Raw genomic sequence first — 17,725 nt, forward strand, 5'->3', positions numbered from 1 at the left:
AATTCGCCCGCCTCGGCTTCCCAAAGTGCTGGGATTACAGGCGCGAGCTACCGCACCAGGCATGTATTAGTTTCATGTAAGACTTGTAATAACTTGTGTGTGTATTCTTTCAGAGCACAGGCTGGTGAGCTGTGGGTTAAGAATGAGAAGGTCATGTGTGGTTACATCAGTGAAGATACCAGGGTAAGATTTATAAAATGCTTTTTCGGTTTTATTTCTCCATCCCATTATGGCTAAGTCCTAAAATCAAAAATAAAACAAGGGCGGGGCAGGACACCAAGGTGGGCAGATTGCTTTATCCCAGGAGGTCAAGACAAGCCTGGGCAACATGGAGAGACCCACCTGTACAAAAATTAGCCAGGCATAGTGATGGGTGCCTCTGGTCCCAGCTATTCAGGAAGCTGAGGTGGAAGAATTACTGGATCCCAGGAGTTCGAAGCTGCAGTGGGTCATGATTGCATCACTGCACTCCAGCCTGGGCAACAGAGCAAGACCCCATCTCAAAAACAAACAAAAAACACAAACAAACAAAAATCTGCTAAGCTCTTGACTGCTACTGTTTGCCCACATGGAACTAGTAATATCAAGTTCTCGTGAAACTGTTTTACAGTTGGATTTCTCCAGTTTGGAGTTGATCTTCATTTTCTTCTGAAGGGTCTGTTTAATGTCAAACAGAGAGCTAGAGTATCTGGCCTGCAGAATGCCATGCCCACTCATACATAGCAAAAGTTAAGCCCCATGGAAGATCATGTCATAAACATGAAGGGAGACCTTTGCCAATGAATGTTACCCATGCTGGTAAAACTATATGTCTACCTTTTCTCGTTCCCATCTCCGTGCCTTCTCTGAGAGCAGTGGTTTTCAACCAGGGGTGATTTTGCTCCCTTCAGGGGTCTTTTGACAATGTCTAAAGACATATTTGGTTGTCACACTGAGGAGTCCTGCCATTGGCATCTAGTGAGAATCCTGCTAAACATGCTACACGTCCAGAGCAGGCCTCCAGAGCGAAGAGTTATCTGGCACAAAATGTTAATATATTGTGGGGGTTGTCTTGTGCATTGTGGGATGTTTAGCAGCATCCGTGGCCTCTACTCACTAGATGCCGGTATCACCTACCACCCTTCACCCTACAAATCTACAAGTTATGACAGCCAGAAATTTCTCCAGACATGCCAAATGTCCCCTGAAAGGTAAAATCACCCTTGGTTGACACCCAGTGTATCCTTAGAGGGAACCATTCCATGAACTTCATTTTTATAATTTCCTGTTGTTTATATTGGATGTATTTACATTGTTTGTAAATACATGTATGTTTGTGCGTGTGTGTATACACATGACCCAATTAATTGCCAGAGTACTCACCATAACCGTGCCTTTGCTTTCCTGCAAAGGTATCTGAAAAGTGAGACTTACCTAGTTTATAAATGCTGGGGTGAAGAGTATTCCAGGCAGAGGAAACAATTTTCAGAAGTCAGTGTGGTGGAAGTATTGCAGACAAGTAGGGAGAATGATGTTGGTGAGGAGATAGGCAGGTTCCAGCCAGTTCATGCAGGGCCTTCAAGGTGGTTAGAAACAGTTTAGAGTTTTTCTAAGGAGAATTAGAATCCATTGATGGGTTTTAAGTGGGAGAGTGATACTTGAATTATGCTTTTAAGAGCTCACTACTCATTCAGTTGTGTTTTGTTGAATAAAACCCTCCAAATCACCAGCTCTAATGGCCAAAGGTCAACTTTTCCCTGTCATGTAAAAGAAATCATGGGTATGTAATTCATGGTTGGTACAATAGTGTCACTATTATTGGTGTCCTTGTGTCTTATTGTTCTGCTATCCTCAGGGTAGGGCTTCCATGATCCACCTAGAGCTGATATAATCACCTCCATATTCCAGGCAGAGGAGAGAGGAAGGGAAGAGAGACGAGAGGTGTACCTTCCCACCAAGTCAGCTTCCTTTATGGACACAACACTTCCATTTAAATCTTAACGGCCAGATTTGAGTCACTTGTAGCTGCTGAGGACGCTGGGAAGTTTTGTCTTTTGGTTAGGTGTCTTGCCTTCCAGAATAGAATCAGAAGAAGGGAAGAATGGATAGGCATTTAGCATTAAGTGCTGCAGCCCTTCTGGCTCTGGTATAGAGAGTTATTTCCAGGGTCAAGAGTAAAAGCAGATAAGTGAGTTAGGAGGCCTGCAGTAGTCTAGCAAGAAAATGGTGTGGACTAAGGTGAGAGCTATAACAATGGAAGGATGTGGGCAGGTATGAGACACATTTCTGGATACGGTCCACAGAACTTGCTCATAGATTGGATGTGAGGAGTGAAGGAAAGAGAAGGACTGAAGAGCTAGATAGATGGTGGTGCCATTTATGAGATGGGGAAGACGGGGAACAAGCAGATTGGGGAGATTAGGAAGCGCCGTTTGGGAGAAGTCTTTTGGACGCCTGAGTGGAGGAATCACTGGAAGCAATTGAGTCTGGAGTTCTCTTCATCACTTCTCCCGTGTGTTGTTCCCCACTGCCCCCCAGTGTCCTCGCCATGCAAACCACTCATTGTTCCCCAACATGCCACCTTCTCTTTTGCCACCTTGCACATGCTGCCCTCTGTAGACTGGGGTGCCTAGACCCTGCCTTTCCCCTTCCCAAGCCACTCATCCAGGTCTCAGCTCTAGTCTCAGGATTCCCTGCTTCTGGAGAGCCTTCCTGGTCCATCAGGCTGGAAGTACCTCCATGGCACCCTGGATCTGTGCCCTCATTAGCAGTTCCCACACTGCAGTAGGCGCGCTTGCTTGTGTGCCTTGTCACTGGACTGTGTGTGCCCTCAGAGCAAGGACTGCATCTTTGACCTTTATATGCCAAAGTTCTCTGGCATGTCTACTGGCACCCAGTAGTCTCTCAAATGTTGGTGGAGTGAAATATTAGATAGGCTCCCTTGCCTCAAGAATTCATCATCTGGGCCGGGCGCGGTGGCTCACGCCTATAATCCCAGCACTTTGGGAGGCCGAGGTGGGCGGTTCACCTGATGTCGGGAGTTTGAGACCAACCTGACCAACATGGAGAAACCCCGTCTCTACTAAAAATACAAAATTAACCAGGCTCGGTGGTGCATGCCTGTAATCCCAGCTACTTGGGAGGCTGAGGCAAGAGAATCGCTTGAACCCCGGAGGCGGAGGTTGGGTGAGCCAAGATCACGCCATTACACTCCAGCCTGGGCCACATGAGCGAAACTCCGTCTCAAAAAATCAGAAACAAAAACAAAAACAAAGAACTTATTATCTGATTAGAGAAACAAGACTTTCAGGTTTTCCATTTAATTAATTATTTTTGAGATGGGGGTCTTGTGTTATTCAGGGGTCCTTCCTGGGCTCCAGCAGTCCTGTTTCAGTATCTGGGATTACAGGCACCTGCCACCGCACCCATCAGAAAAACATGAGTTTATTTTTATTTATTTTATTTATTATTATTATTATTATTTATTGAGATGGAGTCTCTCAGTGTTGCCCAGGCTGGAGGGCAGTGGCGCGATCTCGATTCATTACAACCTCCACCTCACGGGTTGAAGTGATTCTCTTGCCTCAGCCTCCTGAGTAGCTGGGACTACAGGCACTTGCCACCACACCTGGCTTTTTATATTTTTAGTAGAGATGGGGTTCCACCATGTTGGCCAGGCTGGTCTCAAACTCCTGACTTCAAGTGATCCGCCCACATCAGCCTCCCAAAATGTTGGGGTCACAGGCGTGAGCCACCACGCCTGGCCAAAAAAATATTAAGTAAGATGGGGCTGGACATGGTGGCTCACGCCTGTAATCCCAGGACTTTGGGAGGCCAAGGTGGGGGGATTGCTTGAGCCCAGGAGATTTAGACCAGCCTGGGCAACAGAGGGAGACCCCATTTCTAAAAAGGAAAATTTAGCCAGGGGTAGTGGCCCACACCTGTAATCTCAGCTACTTGGGAGGCTGAGGCAGGATGATCACTTGAGCCCAGGTGTTTGATATTGCAGTAAGCTATGATGGTGCCACTGCACTCCTACCTGGGAGACAGAGTGAGACCTTGTCTCTACAAACAGACAGACAAAAACAACTTTAATTATTAAGAACCTTGCATATTTATTATTATAACATTTAGACAATATAGCCTATATTTCTGTTCATTTCTCTGAAAAAAATTTTTTTTTTTTGAGACAGAGTCTCACTCTGTTGCCCAGGCTGGAGTGCAGTGGTGTGATCTTGGCTCACTACAACCTCAGCCTCCTGGATTGAAGCGATTGTCCTGCCTCAGCCTCCCCAGTAGCTGGGATTACAGGCGCTCACCACCATGCCTGGCTAATTTTTGTATTTTAGTAGAGATGGGGTTTCGCCATGTTGGCTAGGCTGGTCTCCAACTCCTGACCTGAGGTGATCCACCCACCTCAGCCTCCCAAAGTGCTGGGATTACAGGCGTCAGCCATCGTGCCCAGCCAGGAGCTTCAGTCTTTAGGGAGCAGGTCTCTAATGAACTAAAGGAGTGTTAAGAGATTTACATTTTACGTTCCCTCTAAACTTCATTAGAGGCTTGTGGAGGAAAGGCTCTGTGGTATAGCATACAGGGCTAGAAAACCACGTACGCTTTTCCTTGAGGCAGTCTGAGTGTAGTGGAAGTACAATGTGAATTATAATTTATTAGACTGGCAACTCATCACCTGGCACATCTTAGCCCAAGTTCTGTCTCCGTAATGAGATTTCCATAACTTTCCCAGGTAGATTCACTGCCCTTTCTCCTGCGTTTCATGTGTAAATCTTCATAGAACCTTTGTATATGTTGCAATGTTTTGCATGTTTTTATCTTGTACTGTAAGCTCCTGGGGGTAGGGACCAGATCTTATTTTCACTGTCTCTGAAACAGGGCTCAGAGTAAAAGCTCAGTGACTATTTAAATGAAACAAAGAATGCTTGGATGAAGTTTGTTTTTAGAAGTCCCAAGTCATGGCCGGGCGCGGTGGCTCACGCTTGTAATCCCAGCACTTTGGGAGGCTGAGGCGGGCAGATCATGAGGTCAGGAGATCGAGACCACGGTGAAACCCCATCTCTATTAAAAATACAAAAAATTAGCCGGGCGTGGTGGCGGGTGCCTGTAGTCCCAGCTACTTGGAGAGGCTGAGGCAGGAGAATGGCGTGAACCCGGGAGGCAGAGCGTGCAGTGAGCCGAGACTGCGCCACTGCACTCCAGCCTGGGCAACAGAGCGAGACTCCGTCTCAAAAAAAAAAAAAAAAAAAAAAAAGAAGTCCCAAGTCATGGCCCCGAGCTGTGGCTCATGCTTATAATCCCAACACTTGGGAGGCAAAGGTGGTGAGAGGTGAAGCCAGCTGGACTTCCTGGGTCGAGTGGGGACTTGGAGAACTTTTCTGTCTAGCTAGAGGATTGTAAATGCACCAATCAGCGCTCTGTGTCTAGCTAAAGGGTTGTAAATGCACCAATCAGCACTCTGTAAAATGGACCAATCAGCACTCTGTAAAATGGACCAATCAGCAGGACATAGGTGGGGACAAATAAGGGAATAAAAGCTGGCCACCCCAGCCAGCAGCGGCAACCCGGGTCCCCTTCCACATGGAAGCCATGTTCTTTTGCTCTTCATAATATATCTTGCTGCTGCTCACTGTTGGTGAGCAAAGGTGGTCCGTGCCACCTTTAAGAGCTGTAACACTCACCACGAAGGTCTGCAATTCATTCTTGAAGTCAGTGAGACCAAGAACCCACTGGAAGGAACCACCTCCGGACACAGTGTGAGGATTGCTTGAGCCCAGGAGTTTGAAACTACTTTGGGCAACGTAGGGACACCCCCTCTCTACAAAAAATGACAAAAATTTTGTGGCCTGGTGGTGCACTCCCATAGTCTCAGCTACTTGAGAGGCTGAAGTGGGAGAATCGTTTCATCCTGGGAGTTTGAGGCTGCAGTGAGCTGTGATTGTGTCACTGCACTCCAGCCTGGGCGGCAAGAGTGAGATCCTGTCTCAAAACAAAGGAAAAAAAGAAGTCTAACATTGCAAGATTCTTTTATCATTGCTTTAAAAAAAAATTGTGGTTAAAAAGCCTATCATGAAATTTACCATCTTAACCATTTTTAAGTGTATAGTTCAGTAGTGTTAAGAACATTTATACTGTTGTGAAGCAGATCTTCAGAACTTTTTCATCTTATAGAACTGAAACTCTATATGGCATTGCTTTTTAATACAATTGTGTTTTTATTTCAGGTGGTGTTTCGTTCTACGTCGGCTATGGTTTACATATTTATTCAGATGAGCTGTGAAATGTGGGATTTTGATATTTATGGTACTGTGTCTAAGTGCTGATTGTAACTGCTAAGGGGAGAATTTTCTGAAACTGCAAATGCTAATTCATGAATGCCCAGGGTCCCCCACATCATCTTCTAACAAACTTTAAATATCATTGTGAGAATAATCATATTTGGAGGGTAGAGTGTTTTCTCATTCTGAAGATACACTGCTTTTTTCAATAATCAAATTTTTTTCAAACTGCATTTTATGTTGAAGCCATAGCCTCTTAGTAGTGAGGCAGATATTAAATTTGGCTTCAAAAAATAAATAAATAAATAAACTTGGCTTCTTAGAAAGTTGAGAATGAAACCACTTTGTACATCTGGCTTTTATGATCTTGTTTTAAGATGTACAAAATAGACCGGGCACAGTGGTTCATGCCTGTAATCCTAGCACTTTGGGAGGCTGAGGCGGGCGGATCACCTGAGGTCAGGAGTTGGAGACCAGCCTGACCAACATCGGGAAACCTTGTACCACTAAAAATACAAAAATTAGCTAGGCGTGGTGGCGGGCGCCTGTAATCCCAGCTACTCGGGAGGCTGAGGCAGGAGAATCACTTGAACCCGGGCGGCAGAGGTTGCAGTGAGCCAGTATCATGCTACTGCATTCCAGCCTGGGAGACAAAGCGAGACTCCATCTCAAAAAAAAAAAAAAAAAAAGGATGTACAAAATACACCTTCTTTTTGGTCCCCTTTCTTATAGAAGAAATTGCAAGCAATTTACTTAGGGAATTGCTTAGAGAAGAATTTACTTAGAGAAGAAATTGCAAGCAAGAAATAAAGATTGTTCCCATGTTCTCATCCTCTTTTCATTGTTTCTTTTCAGGGGATTTGTATTTTGAGAAAGCTGTGAATGGTTTCCTTGCTGATCTATTTACCAAGTGGAAGGTACATTTCTTCTTACACACTAAGTCTTATTATGTAAACATTACTCAATACAGATTTTTAAAATGCACTGTTTTTATTAAATTGCCCTAAATTGAGCTATTTTAGCTAAAACCCAGACTCCAGATTTAAATTACCCTAATAATCTCAATTTATGAGAATTTATGAAAAACACAAAGCTAACATCACACTCAATGGTAAAAGACTGAAAACTTTACCCCAAGATCAGTAACAAGGTAAGTATGCTTACTTTTGCCACTGGTATTCAGCATTATACTAACCAGAAGTTCTAGACAGACCACCTAGGCAAGCAAAAGAAATAAAAGGCATCCAAATCGAAAAATAAGTAAAACTATTTCTATTCACAGATGTGATCCTATATGTAGAAAATCCTCAAAATCCACAAAGTATTAGAGCTAATGCATTCAGCAAAGTTTCAGGATACCCAGTCAACACACAAAATCGATTATAGTTCTATATACCAGCGATAAGCAATATGAAAGAATAAAATACTTAGAAATACTAATACTTAGAATACTTTACCCTGGGAGCTGTAAGACTGGTCTACTAAAATCTGTAAAACACTATGAAAGGAGTTAATGAAGACCTAAGTAAATAGTAAGATAACCTGTGTTCACAGGTTGAAAGACTTAATATTGTGAATTTGGCAATACTACCCTGAGCAGTTTACAGGTTAATGCAGTTCCTATCAAAATACCAGTGCCTTTTTTTTTTTTTTTTTTTTTGCTGATCCTAAAATTCATGTGGAATTGCAAGGGATCCTGAATAGCCAAAACAATCTTGTAAAAGGGGAATGAAGTTGGAGGACTCTCACTTCCTAACTTCAAAACTTAACTAAAACCCTCAGTCATCAGAATTATGTGATATTGGCATAAGGATAGATATATAGATCAATGGAATTGAATTGAAACCAACCCGTACATCTATGGTCAGTTGATTTTAGACAAGGGCATCAAGTTCATTTAATGAGAGAAAGAATATTCTCTTCAACAAATTATTCTGGAACAACTGAATGTCTATATGGAAAAGAATGAATTTGGACCCTCACCTCAAATTATATATGAAATGTAACCAAAATGAATCAAAGACTTAAATATAAGAGCTAAAGTCAGCTGGGTGCGGTGGCTCATACCTGTAATCTCAGCACTTTGGGAGGCCCAGGTGGGCGGATCAGGAGTTTGAGACCAGTCTGGCCAATGTGATGAAACCCTGTCTCTACTAAAAATACAAAAATTAGCCAGCCATGGTGGTTGGTGCCTGTAATCCCACTACTCAGGAGGCTGAGACAGGAGAATCGCTTGAACCTGGGAGGTGGAGGTTGCAGTGAGCCGAGATTATGCCACTGTACTCCAGCCTGAGCAACAGAGTGAGACTCCATCTCATAAGTAAATAAATAAAGAGCTTAAATTATAAAACTGAGCCAGATGTGGTGGTGGCTCATGGGCGGCGGAAGTGGGCAGATTGCATGAGCCCGGGAATTCCAGACCAGCCCTAGCAATATGGCAAAACTTTCTTTCCACAAAAAATACAAAAAGTTAGCTGGGTGTGGTGGCTAAAAAAAAAAAAAAAGGATTTTCCTTGTTTTTAAAAGTTTTATTTTTATTTGTTTTATTTATTCTTTTTGAGACGGAGTCTCACTCTGTTGCCCAGGCTGGAGTGCAGTGGTGTGATCTCAGCTCACTGCAACCTCCGCCTCCCAGGTTCAAACAACCTGAAAAAAGGAGTTGAATTTTTTTTTTAAGAGACAGGGTTTTGCTCTGTCCTGTCACCCAGGTTGGAGTGCAGTGGTACAATCATACTGTAACTTCAAATTCCTGTGCTCAAGGGATCCTCTTGCCTCAGCTTCTTGAGTGGTTGGGATGACAGACATTTGCCAACACAGTCAGCTAAAATTTTTGTTTTTATTTTTGTAGAGACAGGGTCTCGTTTTGTTGCCCGGGCTAATCTTTAACTTTTGTTTTCACGTGATTCTCCCACCTGCCTCAGTTCTCCACCTGTTCAGTTCTCCTGCCTCACCCTCCTGAGTAGCTGGGATTACAGGTGCTCACTACCTACCATGCCTAGCTAATTTTTTGAATTTTTACTAGAGACAGAGTTTTACCATGTTGGCCAGGCTGGTCTTGAACTCCTAACCTCTGGTGATCCGCCTGCCTCAGCCTCCCAAAGTGTTGGGATTACAGATGTGAGCCACCGTGCCCAGCCTAAAAAGTTTTATAATTTTTTTTTTTTTTTTTTGAGGCAGGGTCTCACTGTCACCCAGGCTAGGGTGCAATGGAGAGATCATGGCTCACTGCAGCTTTGGCCTCCTGGGCTCAAGTGATTCTCCTGCCTTAGCCTTAGTAGCTGAGACTACAGGCATTTGCTACCACACCTAGCTAATTTTTTGTATTTTTTTGTAGAGACGGGGTTTTGCCATGTTGCCCAGGCTGGTCTCAAACCCCTGAGCTCAAGCGGTCACCCACCTTGGTTTCCCAAATTGCTAGGATTACAGATAGAACCACCATGCCTGGCTGGGAAATTCATATAACCTTGAATTTGGCAGTGGTTTCTTAGATATAACACCAAAAGCACAACATCCAAATTAAAAGCAGTTGAATCAGACTTCAAAATTAAAAACTTTTGGCTGGACGCGGTGGCTCACTCACGCCTGTAATCCCAGCACTTTGGGAGGCCGAGGTGGATGGATCACGAGGTCAGGAGATCGAGACCATCCTGGCTAACACAGTGAAACCCCATCTCTACTAAAAATACAAAACATTTAGCCGGGCGTGGTGGTGGGCGCCTGTAGTCCCAGCTACTCAGGAGGCTGGGGCAGGAGAATGGCGTGAACCCAGGAGGCGGACCTTGCGGTGAGCCGAGGTCGCGCCACTGCATTCCAGCCTGGGTGACAGAGCGCAACTCCGCCTCAAAAAAAAAACAAAAAAACTTCTGTGCATCAACGGACATTATCAAGAAAGTGAAGAGGTCAGACATGCTGGCTCACACCTTTAATCCCAGCACTTTGGGAGGCTGAGGTGGGAGAATCACGTGAAGCCAAAAGTTCGAGTAACCCAGACAACAAAACGAGACCCTGTCTCTACAAAAATAAAAATAGAAAAAAATTAGCTGGCTGCATTAGCAAATGCCTGTAGTCTCAGCTACTCAAGAGGCTGAGGCAAGAGGATCCCTTGATCACAGGAATTTGAGGCTACAGTATGATTGTACCACTGCACTCCAACCTGGGTGACAGACAGAGCAAGACCCTGTCTCTTAAAAAAAAAAAAAGAAGACAACCCACAGAATGGGAGAAAATATTTGCAAATTATCCTCTGATAAAAGTCTGATATCCAGAAAATATGTAGAACTTCTATAACTCAAGAACGAAAAGAAAAAAACCCTAATTGACAAATGGGCAAAGGCTGCCCCATTCTCCATGATGTGATTATTTCACATTACATGCCTGTGTCAAAACATCTCATGTACCCCACAGATATAAACACCTACTATGTACCCATAAAAATTAAAAAATAATTAAATTAAAAAAAACAAATGGACAAAGGACTTGAATAGACATTTCTCTAAAGAATATATATGAATGTCCAACAAGTACATGAAAAGATGCTCAAGATCATTAGTCATTAGGAAAATGCAAACTAATACCACAGTGAAATGCCACTTCACACCCACTAGGATGACTGTTTTTTTTTTTTTTTTTTTTTTTTTTGAGACAGAGTCTCGCTATGTTGCCCAGGCTAGAGTGTAGTGGCGCAATCATAGCTCACTGCAGCCTTGATCACCTGGGCTCAAGCCATCCTCCTTCCTCAGCCTCCTGTAGTAGCTAGGACTACAGGCATGTGCCACTATGCCTGGCCAATTTTTTTTTTTTTTTTGGTGGAAATGAGGTCTCACTATGTTATCCAGGCTGATCTCGAACTCCTGAGCTTAAGTGATCTTCCCACCTTGGCCTCCCAATGTGCTGAGATTACAGACATGAGCTACAGTGCCTAGCCTATTTTTTTTTTTCTTTTTTTGAGACGGAGTTTTGTTCTTGTTGCCCAGGCTGGAGTATAATGGTGCAATCTCGGCCCACTGCAACCTCTGCCTCCTGGGTTCAAGCAATTCTCCTTCCTCAGCCTCCCAAATAGCTGAGATTACAGGTGCCCACTACCATGCCCAGCTAATTTTTTTGTGTTTTTAGTAGAGACAGGGTTTCACCATGTTGGCCAGGCTGGTCTTGAACTTCTGACCTCAGGTGATCCGCCCGCCTTGGCCTCCCAAAGTGCTGGGACTACAGGCGTGAGCCACCGCAACTGGTTCCATATTCTTTATTTTATTTATTTATGTATTTTTTGAGACAGAGTCTTGCTGTGTCGCCCAGACTGGAATGCAGTGCTGCGATCTCGAACATGGCTCGCTGCAACCTCCACCTCCCAGGTTCAAGCGATTCTCGTCCCTCAGCCTGACGAGTAGCTGGGATTATAGGTGTGCGCCACCTTACCCTGCTAATTTTTGTATTTTTAGTAGCGATGCAGTTTCACCATGTTGGCCAGGCTGGTCTCGAACTCCTGGCCTTAAGTGATCTGCCCATCTTGGCCTCCCAAAGTGCTGATTACAGGCCTACCCCATATTCTTGACAGCATTATTCATATTAGCTAAAAAGTAGGATAACACAAATAACAAATGTCTGTCAGCTAAAGTATAAATAAAATGTATATCCATACAATGTAGTATTATTCTGCCATAAAGAATAATGAAATATTAACACATGCTACAGCATAGATGAATCTTGAACACATGTTAAGTGAGAGAAGCCAGACATAGTGGGTCAAATACAAATCATAAGATCTTATTTATATGAAATGTCCAGAATAGGTAAATATATAATATAGAGATTAGTGGTTGCCAGGGATTGAGAGTGGGGAGTGACTGTTTAATCAGTCTGGGATTTCCTGTTGGGGTGATGAAAATGTTTTGGATCCAAATAATGGTGATAGTTATACAACATCGTGAATGTATTAAATGTCACGATGGCAATATTTATATGTATTTGCCACAATTAAAAAATTATTTCATTCAATTATCTCACCTTGATTTCACATGAAAACGTTTTGATGAAAAAGTATTTGAAGTCACATTATGTAGTGTAAAAGAGTAGAGTTTGGATTAAGGCAGACTGGGTTTTAAATGATCTCATCAGCTTGCTTTTTTTTTTTTTTTTTTTTTTAATTAAGAGGGTCTTGCTATGCTGCTTAGGCTGGTCTTGAACTCCTGGGCTCCGGGGATCCTCTCACTTCGTCCTCCTCAGTAGTTGGGACTACAAGCACAGGCCACCATGCCTGGCTGCTTAGCTTTTTGATCTCCAAGGATTAGTCTCTGAGGCTCCATTTCTTCAACTGCAAAATGGAGATAATAATAGACCCTCTCACCACATCACTTATGAGTTGAGACACTCCATGCCCATATCAGCCCATTGTGAGCCCGTTGTGTTTTCCTGTATATCACTTGCACTAAAATTAGGTAAGGGTGCTGAGTTTGGAGCTCTTGGAGTCCAGTGAATTAATTGGTAGTCAGTGAAGGTCTGCTGTTTCCTAGCACTCTGCTCTGGGTACTGTGGCTTGTATTTAGGAATTTCTGTGCACTTGAGATACATCCATGAAATGTGCATTATATTATGTGCCTTATATAGTGAGTGCTGAATTCTGTAGTCACTAAGCATACTTAGGATAAAGATGGGGTTGGTCAGTATAGGCTGTTGTCTTCAGAGACCCAGGAGGAACTGAAACTGCGCTTGCTAGCTAACTGGTACGAGCCACTTTTCATATTCATCTGTAAACACCCTACTTCCAGGATATTGATCTCCAGACTCCATGGAAATGTTTATTCTCATTAGTCCCTTTCCCTGTCCAAAGGTAGTTCTTTGCCTTGGCTTATACCGCTGAGTCTGGAGCAAACCCCCACCCTCATCCTATGAGACTAATAGGGTGTGGGAGTGCCTTTGATTCTTAAATCCACCACCATGGGTGCTGTTCTTGTTCCCTAGACCACAATTCTGCAGAAATTAAAAAATACTGTAGGCCTGGCATTGTGGCTCATGCCTGTAATCCCAGCACTTTGCCAAGGCAAGTGGATCACTTGAGCCCAGCCTGGGGATTATGATGAAACCCTGTCTCTCTTTTTTTTTTTTTTTTTTTTTTTTTTTTTGAGACAGAGTCTCGCTCTGTCGCCCAGGCTGGAGTGCAATGGCACAATCTTGGCTCACTGCAGTCTCCACCCCCTGGGTTCAAGTGATTATCCTACCTCAGCCTCCCGAGTAGCTGCGATTTCAGGCGTGAGCCACATTGCCTGGGTAATTTTCCTACTTTTAGTAGAGACGGAGTTTCGCCATGTTGGCCAGGCTGGTCTCGAACTCCTGACCTCAGGTGATCCACCCGCCTCAGCCTCCCAAAGCACTGGGATTACAGGCGTGAGCCACCACGCCCAGCCGAAACCCTATCTTTACAAAAAATGCAAAAATTATCTGGGCCTGGTGACGCATGTCTGTAGTCCCAGCTACTGGGGAACTGGGAGACAGTCACCATTACTTACTGCTGATTTGCAGTTTTCCAATGACTTTCCACATTCCTGGCACTTTAGATAACTTTTCCAAGGTCACATAGTGGCAAGTTTCAGGGCCAGGACTCCATCTAGGTCTTCTGACTCTTGGCAGTGCTGTGTCCCCTGCACTGTAGCCTATAATTACATGAAGCTATTCAATACTGTGCACTGCTGCTGAGCTGCCTGGATTAAAAATATTATGTGCAGCTGGGCGTCACACCTGTATGTAATCCCAGCACTTCGGGAGGCCGAGGCAGGCAGATCACTTGAGGCCATGAGTTTGAGACCAGCCTGGCCAACATGGTGAAACCCTGTCTCTACTAAAAATACAAAAATTACCTGGGTGGCCCGCCTGTAATCCTAGCTACGTGGGAGGCGGAGGCAGGAGAATTGCTTGAACCTGGGAGGTGGAGGCTACAATGAGCCGATATTGTGCCACTGCACTCCAGCCTGGGCAACTGAGTGAGACTCTGCCTCAAAAAAAAAAAGGGCCAGGCACGGGGGCTCACACCTGTAATCCCAGCACTTTGGGAGGCTGAGGCAGGCAGATCAGGAGATCAGGAGATCGAGACCATCTCGGCCAGCATGGTGAAACTGCATCTCTACTAAAAATACAAAAATTAGCTGGGCATGGTGGCGTGCGTCTGTAGTCCCAGCTACTCGGGAGGCTGAGGCAGGAGAATTGCTTGAACCCAGGAGGCAGAGGTTGCAGTGAGCCAAGATCGCGCCACTGCACTCCAGCCTGGTGGCAGAGTAAGACTCCATCTCAAAAAAAGAATATTATGTGCATGCAGTCTGCTTCATAGTGAAGTAAATGAAACAAACTTCAACGCTGTTGTTCTCTACTCATGCTTAGGAGAAGAACTGTAGTCATGAAGTGACAGTGGTCCTGTTTTCTAGAACTTTCTATGATGCAAAATCTGTTGGTGAGTAACTCTCTCCTACAGTTGTTTTTTTGTTAAGCTTCCCCCAACCCCACCCCAGCTATTTCCTTTCGTTTTTTTCCTTGTTGCACTTTTCCACCCTTCCCATCTTTTCTGTTACGGGGACAGTGTAAAAGGGAAAGTAGCACAGTCCATTAGTGGATGCAAGAGGTCTGTAGGCTGTGATTCATCTTAAAACCAACTTAATACAGGCTCACCCTGTAACCCCCAATTTGGAGGCCGAGGTGGGGGATCACCTGAGGTCAGGATTGAAACCACCTGGCCACATGATGAAACCCCCTCTCCTATAAAACAAAAAAATTACCGGTGTGGTGGTATCCCACTACTCAGAGGTTGAGAAAGGAGAACCTTGAAGGAGGAGGTTGAATGTCAGAACTTGCCACTGTATTAATCTGGTGACAGATGAGACCTTGTCTCGACAGTTATCTTTATTTTATTTTATTTTATTGTTTAATATTTTATTTTATTTTATTTTTTAATTTTTTTTTTTGAGACGGAGTCTCGCTCTGTCGCCCAGGCTGGAGTGCAGTGGCGCAATCTTGGCTCACTGCAAGCTCCGCCTCCCAGGTTCACGCCGTTCTCCTGCCTCAGCCTCTCCGAGTAGCTGGGACTACAGGCGCCCGCCACCACGCCCGGCTAATTTTTTGTATTTTTAGTAGAGACGGGGTTTCACTGTGGTCTCGATCTCCTGACCTCGTGATCTGCCCGCCTCGGCCTCCCAAAGTGCTGGGATTACAAGCATGAGCCACCGCGCCCGGCCATCTTTATTTTTTTGTGATGCAAATCTTTAACCCAGAAGAGGAAGCTGACAAAACTGAATTTCTCTTCTCAATCTGAACTGCATACTCCGTTTTCTCTATTTCAGATGAATTTCCTGAAATAAACCGAGCCTCAATTCGACAGGATCACAAGGGGAGATTCTATGAAGACTTTTACAAGTATGTTTGGGTGCTTTGCTATACTTTTTATATATTTATTAGTTTTTTCTTTCCTAACTTCAAAAAAAGTCAGCCTGGGAAACATGGCGAAACCCTGTCTCTACCAAAAAATACAAAAAATTAGCCCCTTGTGGTCCCAGCTACTTGGGAGGCTGAGGTGGGAGGATCACTTGAGCCTGGGAGATGGAGGTTGCAGTGAGCTGAGATCACACCACTGCACACCAACCTGGGAGAGAGTGAGACCCTGTCTCCAAAAATAAATAAATAAATAAATAAATAGATAAATCTTTTAATTTTGAAATGATTTTAGGTTTACAGAGAAGTTTCAAAGATAATACAGTTCCTGCATGCTGTTTGCTCTGTTTCCTCTAATATTAACATTTCATGACCAAGTTACATTTGTCAAAACTAGGTTAACATTGGTACATTACTATTAAGGAAATTCAGATGTTTTTTAGATTTTAGCACTCGTGTACTTGCCGTCTCCAAGATATCACATTGCATTTAGACCTTCTAAATGTTTTATTGTGAAAAATTTCAACATTCAGAAGAGCAAATAATATAATGAGCCCATATACCCAATACCTGAATTTAACAGTTATTATTTTGTCATATTTGATTCATCTGTTTTTTTCAGTGCCACTAAGTAAATTATCAATATTGTAATATTTTATTCCTATACGTATTCAAAAAAGGCATTTTTATATCTGACCACAATATCATTATCGTGTTTAATGTTATTATTATTTTTTGAGACACAATTTCACTCTCTCGCCCAGGCTGGAGTGCAGTGGTCATGTAAGCTGACTGCAGACTCTGCCTCCCAGGTTCAAGGGATTCTCGTTTCTCAGCCTCCCAAGTAGCTGGGACTACAGGTGCCCGCGACCACGCCTGGCTAATTTTTTTGTATTTTTAGTAGAGATGGGGTTTCGCCACGTTGGCCAGCCTGGTCTCAAATCCTGACCTCAGGTGATCCACCCACCTCGGCCTCTGAAAATGCTGGGATTACAGGCGGGCGCCACCTTGCCCAGCTGACACCACTATCTAATTGAGATGATTATCAGATAGTAATAGTTACTGTTTTTACGGGACTTAACATGAATGGGTTACTCTTCTAAGCACTTTACATGCCTTGATTTATTTAAATATCACAGCATCCCTGTGGGATAGATACCATTACCCCATTTTACAGATGTGGAAATTTGGACGCAGAGTTTCAGTAACTTATCCAAAGTCCACGAAATGTTAAGTAGTGGAGCATGGACCTGACACAGTCAATCTAGTTCAGAGTCGATGCTTTTTGACCACTGTATTCCTCAGCCTCAAACGGATTATACTTTAAATTATTTGTTGATCTTTTGTTGGGGGATCCTGTACCCCTAGGAGAATTTTATGAAAGTGATGGGCCATCTGTTGTACTGATACCTCTACTCATCCCCTTATGCAGATGAATTCTGCATACCTCTAATTCAGTGAATTCCAGGAACTGTGAGAGCTCTTTTGACTTAGCAGTATATGCAGTTTTATCTGTATAATGAATATGAATTAATTTGAGCATAATCAGTTATACAAAATACTATATAAGGCATGAATATGAATATATGAGTTATGAATGTAGATTTATAGGTGTATATGACTATATATTTTTAATATATGAAAGTTTACGTCATTAAAAAGTCATCCTCAACATTTTTTAGATTGAGAGAAACTGGTTATCTTTTTCTTACTGCAAAAACAGTACAGGTTCATTTTAGGAAAATCACAAAATAGGCCAGGTGTGGTGGCTGATACCTATAATCCCAGCACTTTGAGAGGCCGAGCCAGGCACATTGCCTGAGCTCAGGAGTTTGAAACCAGCCAGGGCACCAAGGAAAACCCTGTCTCTACAAAAAAATACAAAAACTTAGCTGGGTGCGGTGGTGTGCGCCTGTAGTTTCAGCTACTTGGGAGGCTGAGGTGGGAGGATCACTTGAGCCTGGGAAGTCGAGGCTGCAATGAGCCAAGATCATGCCACTGCACTGTAGCCTGGGTGACATAGTGAGACCCTCTCTCAAAAAAAAAACAAA

At 43.6% G+C, this 17,725-nt stretch overlaps 1 protein-coding gene across 7 annotated transcripts in view; it reads left to right on the forward strand.

Moving 5' to 3' along the window:
* DEPDC5 (DEP domain containing 5, GATOR1 subcomplex subunit) overlaps nucleotides 1–17,725 on the forward strand; it is a 95,767-nt gene that overhangs the window by 24,958 nt on the left and 53,084 nt on the right. For all 7 annotated transcript variants that reach the window (XM_032139849.2, XM_032139851.2, XM_058430999.1 and 4 more), the window contains exons 8-12: nucleotides 114–183; nucleotides 6,216–6,294; nucleotides 7,125–7,186; nucleotides 14,634–14,703; nucleotides 15,587–15,659. In XM_032139849.2, coding sequence (XP_031995740.2) covers nucleotides 114–183; nucleotides 6,216–6,294; nucleotides 7,125–7,186; nucleotides 14,634–14,703; nucleotides 15,587–15,659 — 354 coding nt within the window. The remainder of the gene's footprint in view (nucleotides 1–113; nucleotides 184–6,215; nucleotides 6,295–7,124; nucleotides 7,187–14,633; nucleotides 14,704–15,586; nucleotides 15,660–17,725) is intronic.

The sequence above is a fragment of the Hylobates moloch genome, unplaced genomic scaffold (assembly GCF_009828535.3).
Source record: "Hylobates moloch isolate HMO894 unplaced genomic scaffold, HMol_V3 SCAFFOLD_19, whole genome shotgun sequence".
NCBI classification, from domain to species: Eukaryota; Metazoa; Chordata; class Mammalia; order Primates; family Hylobatidae; genus Hylobates; species Hylobates moloch.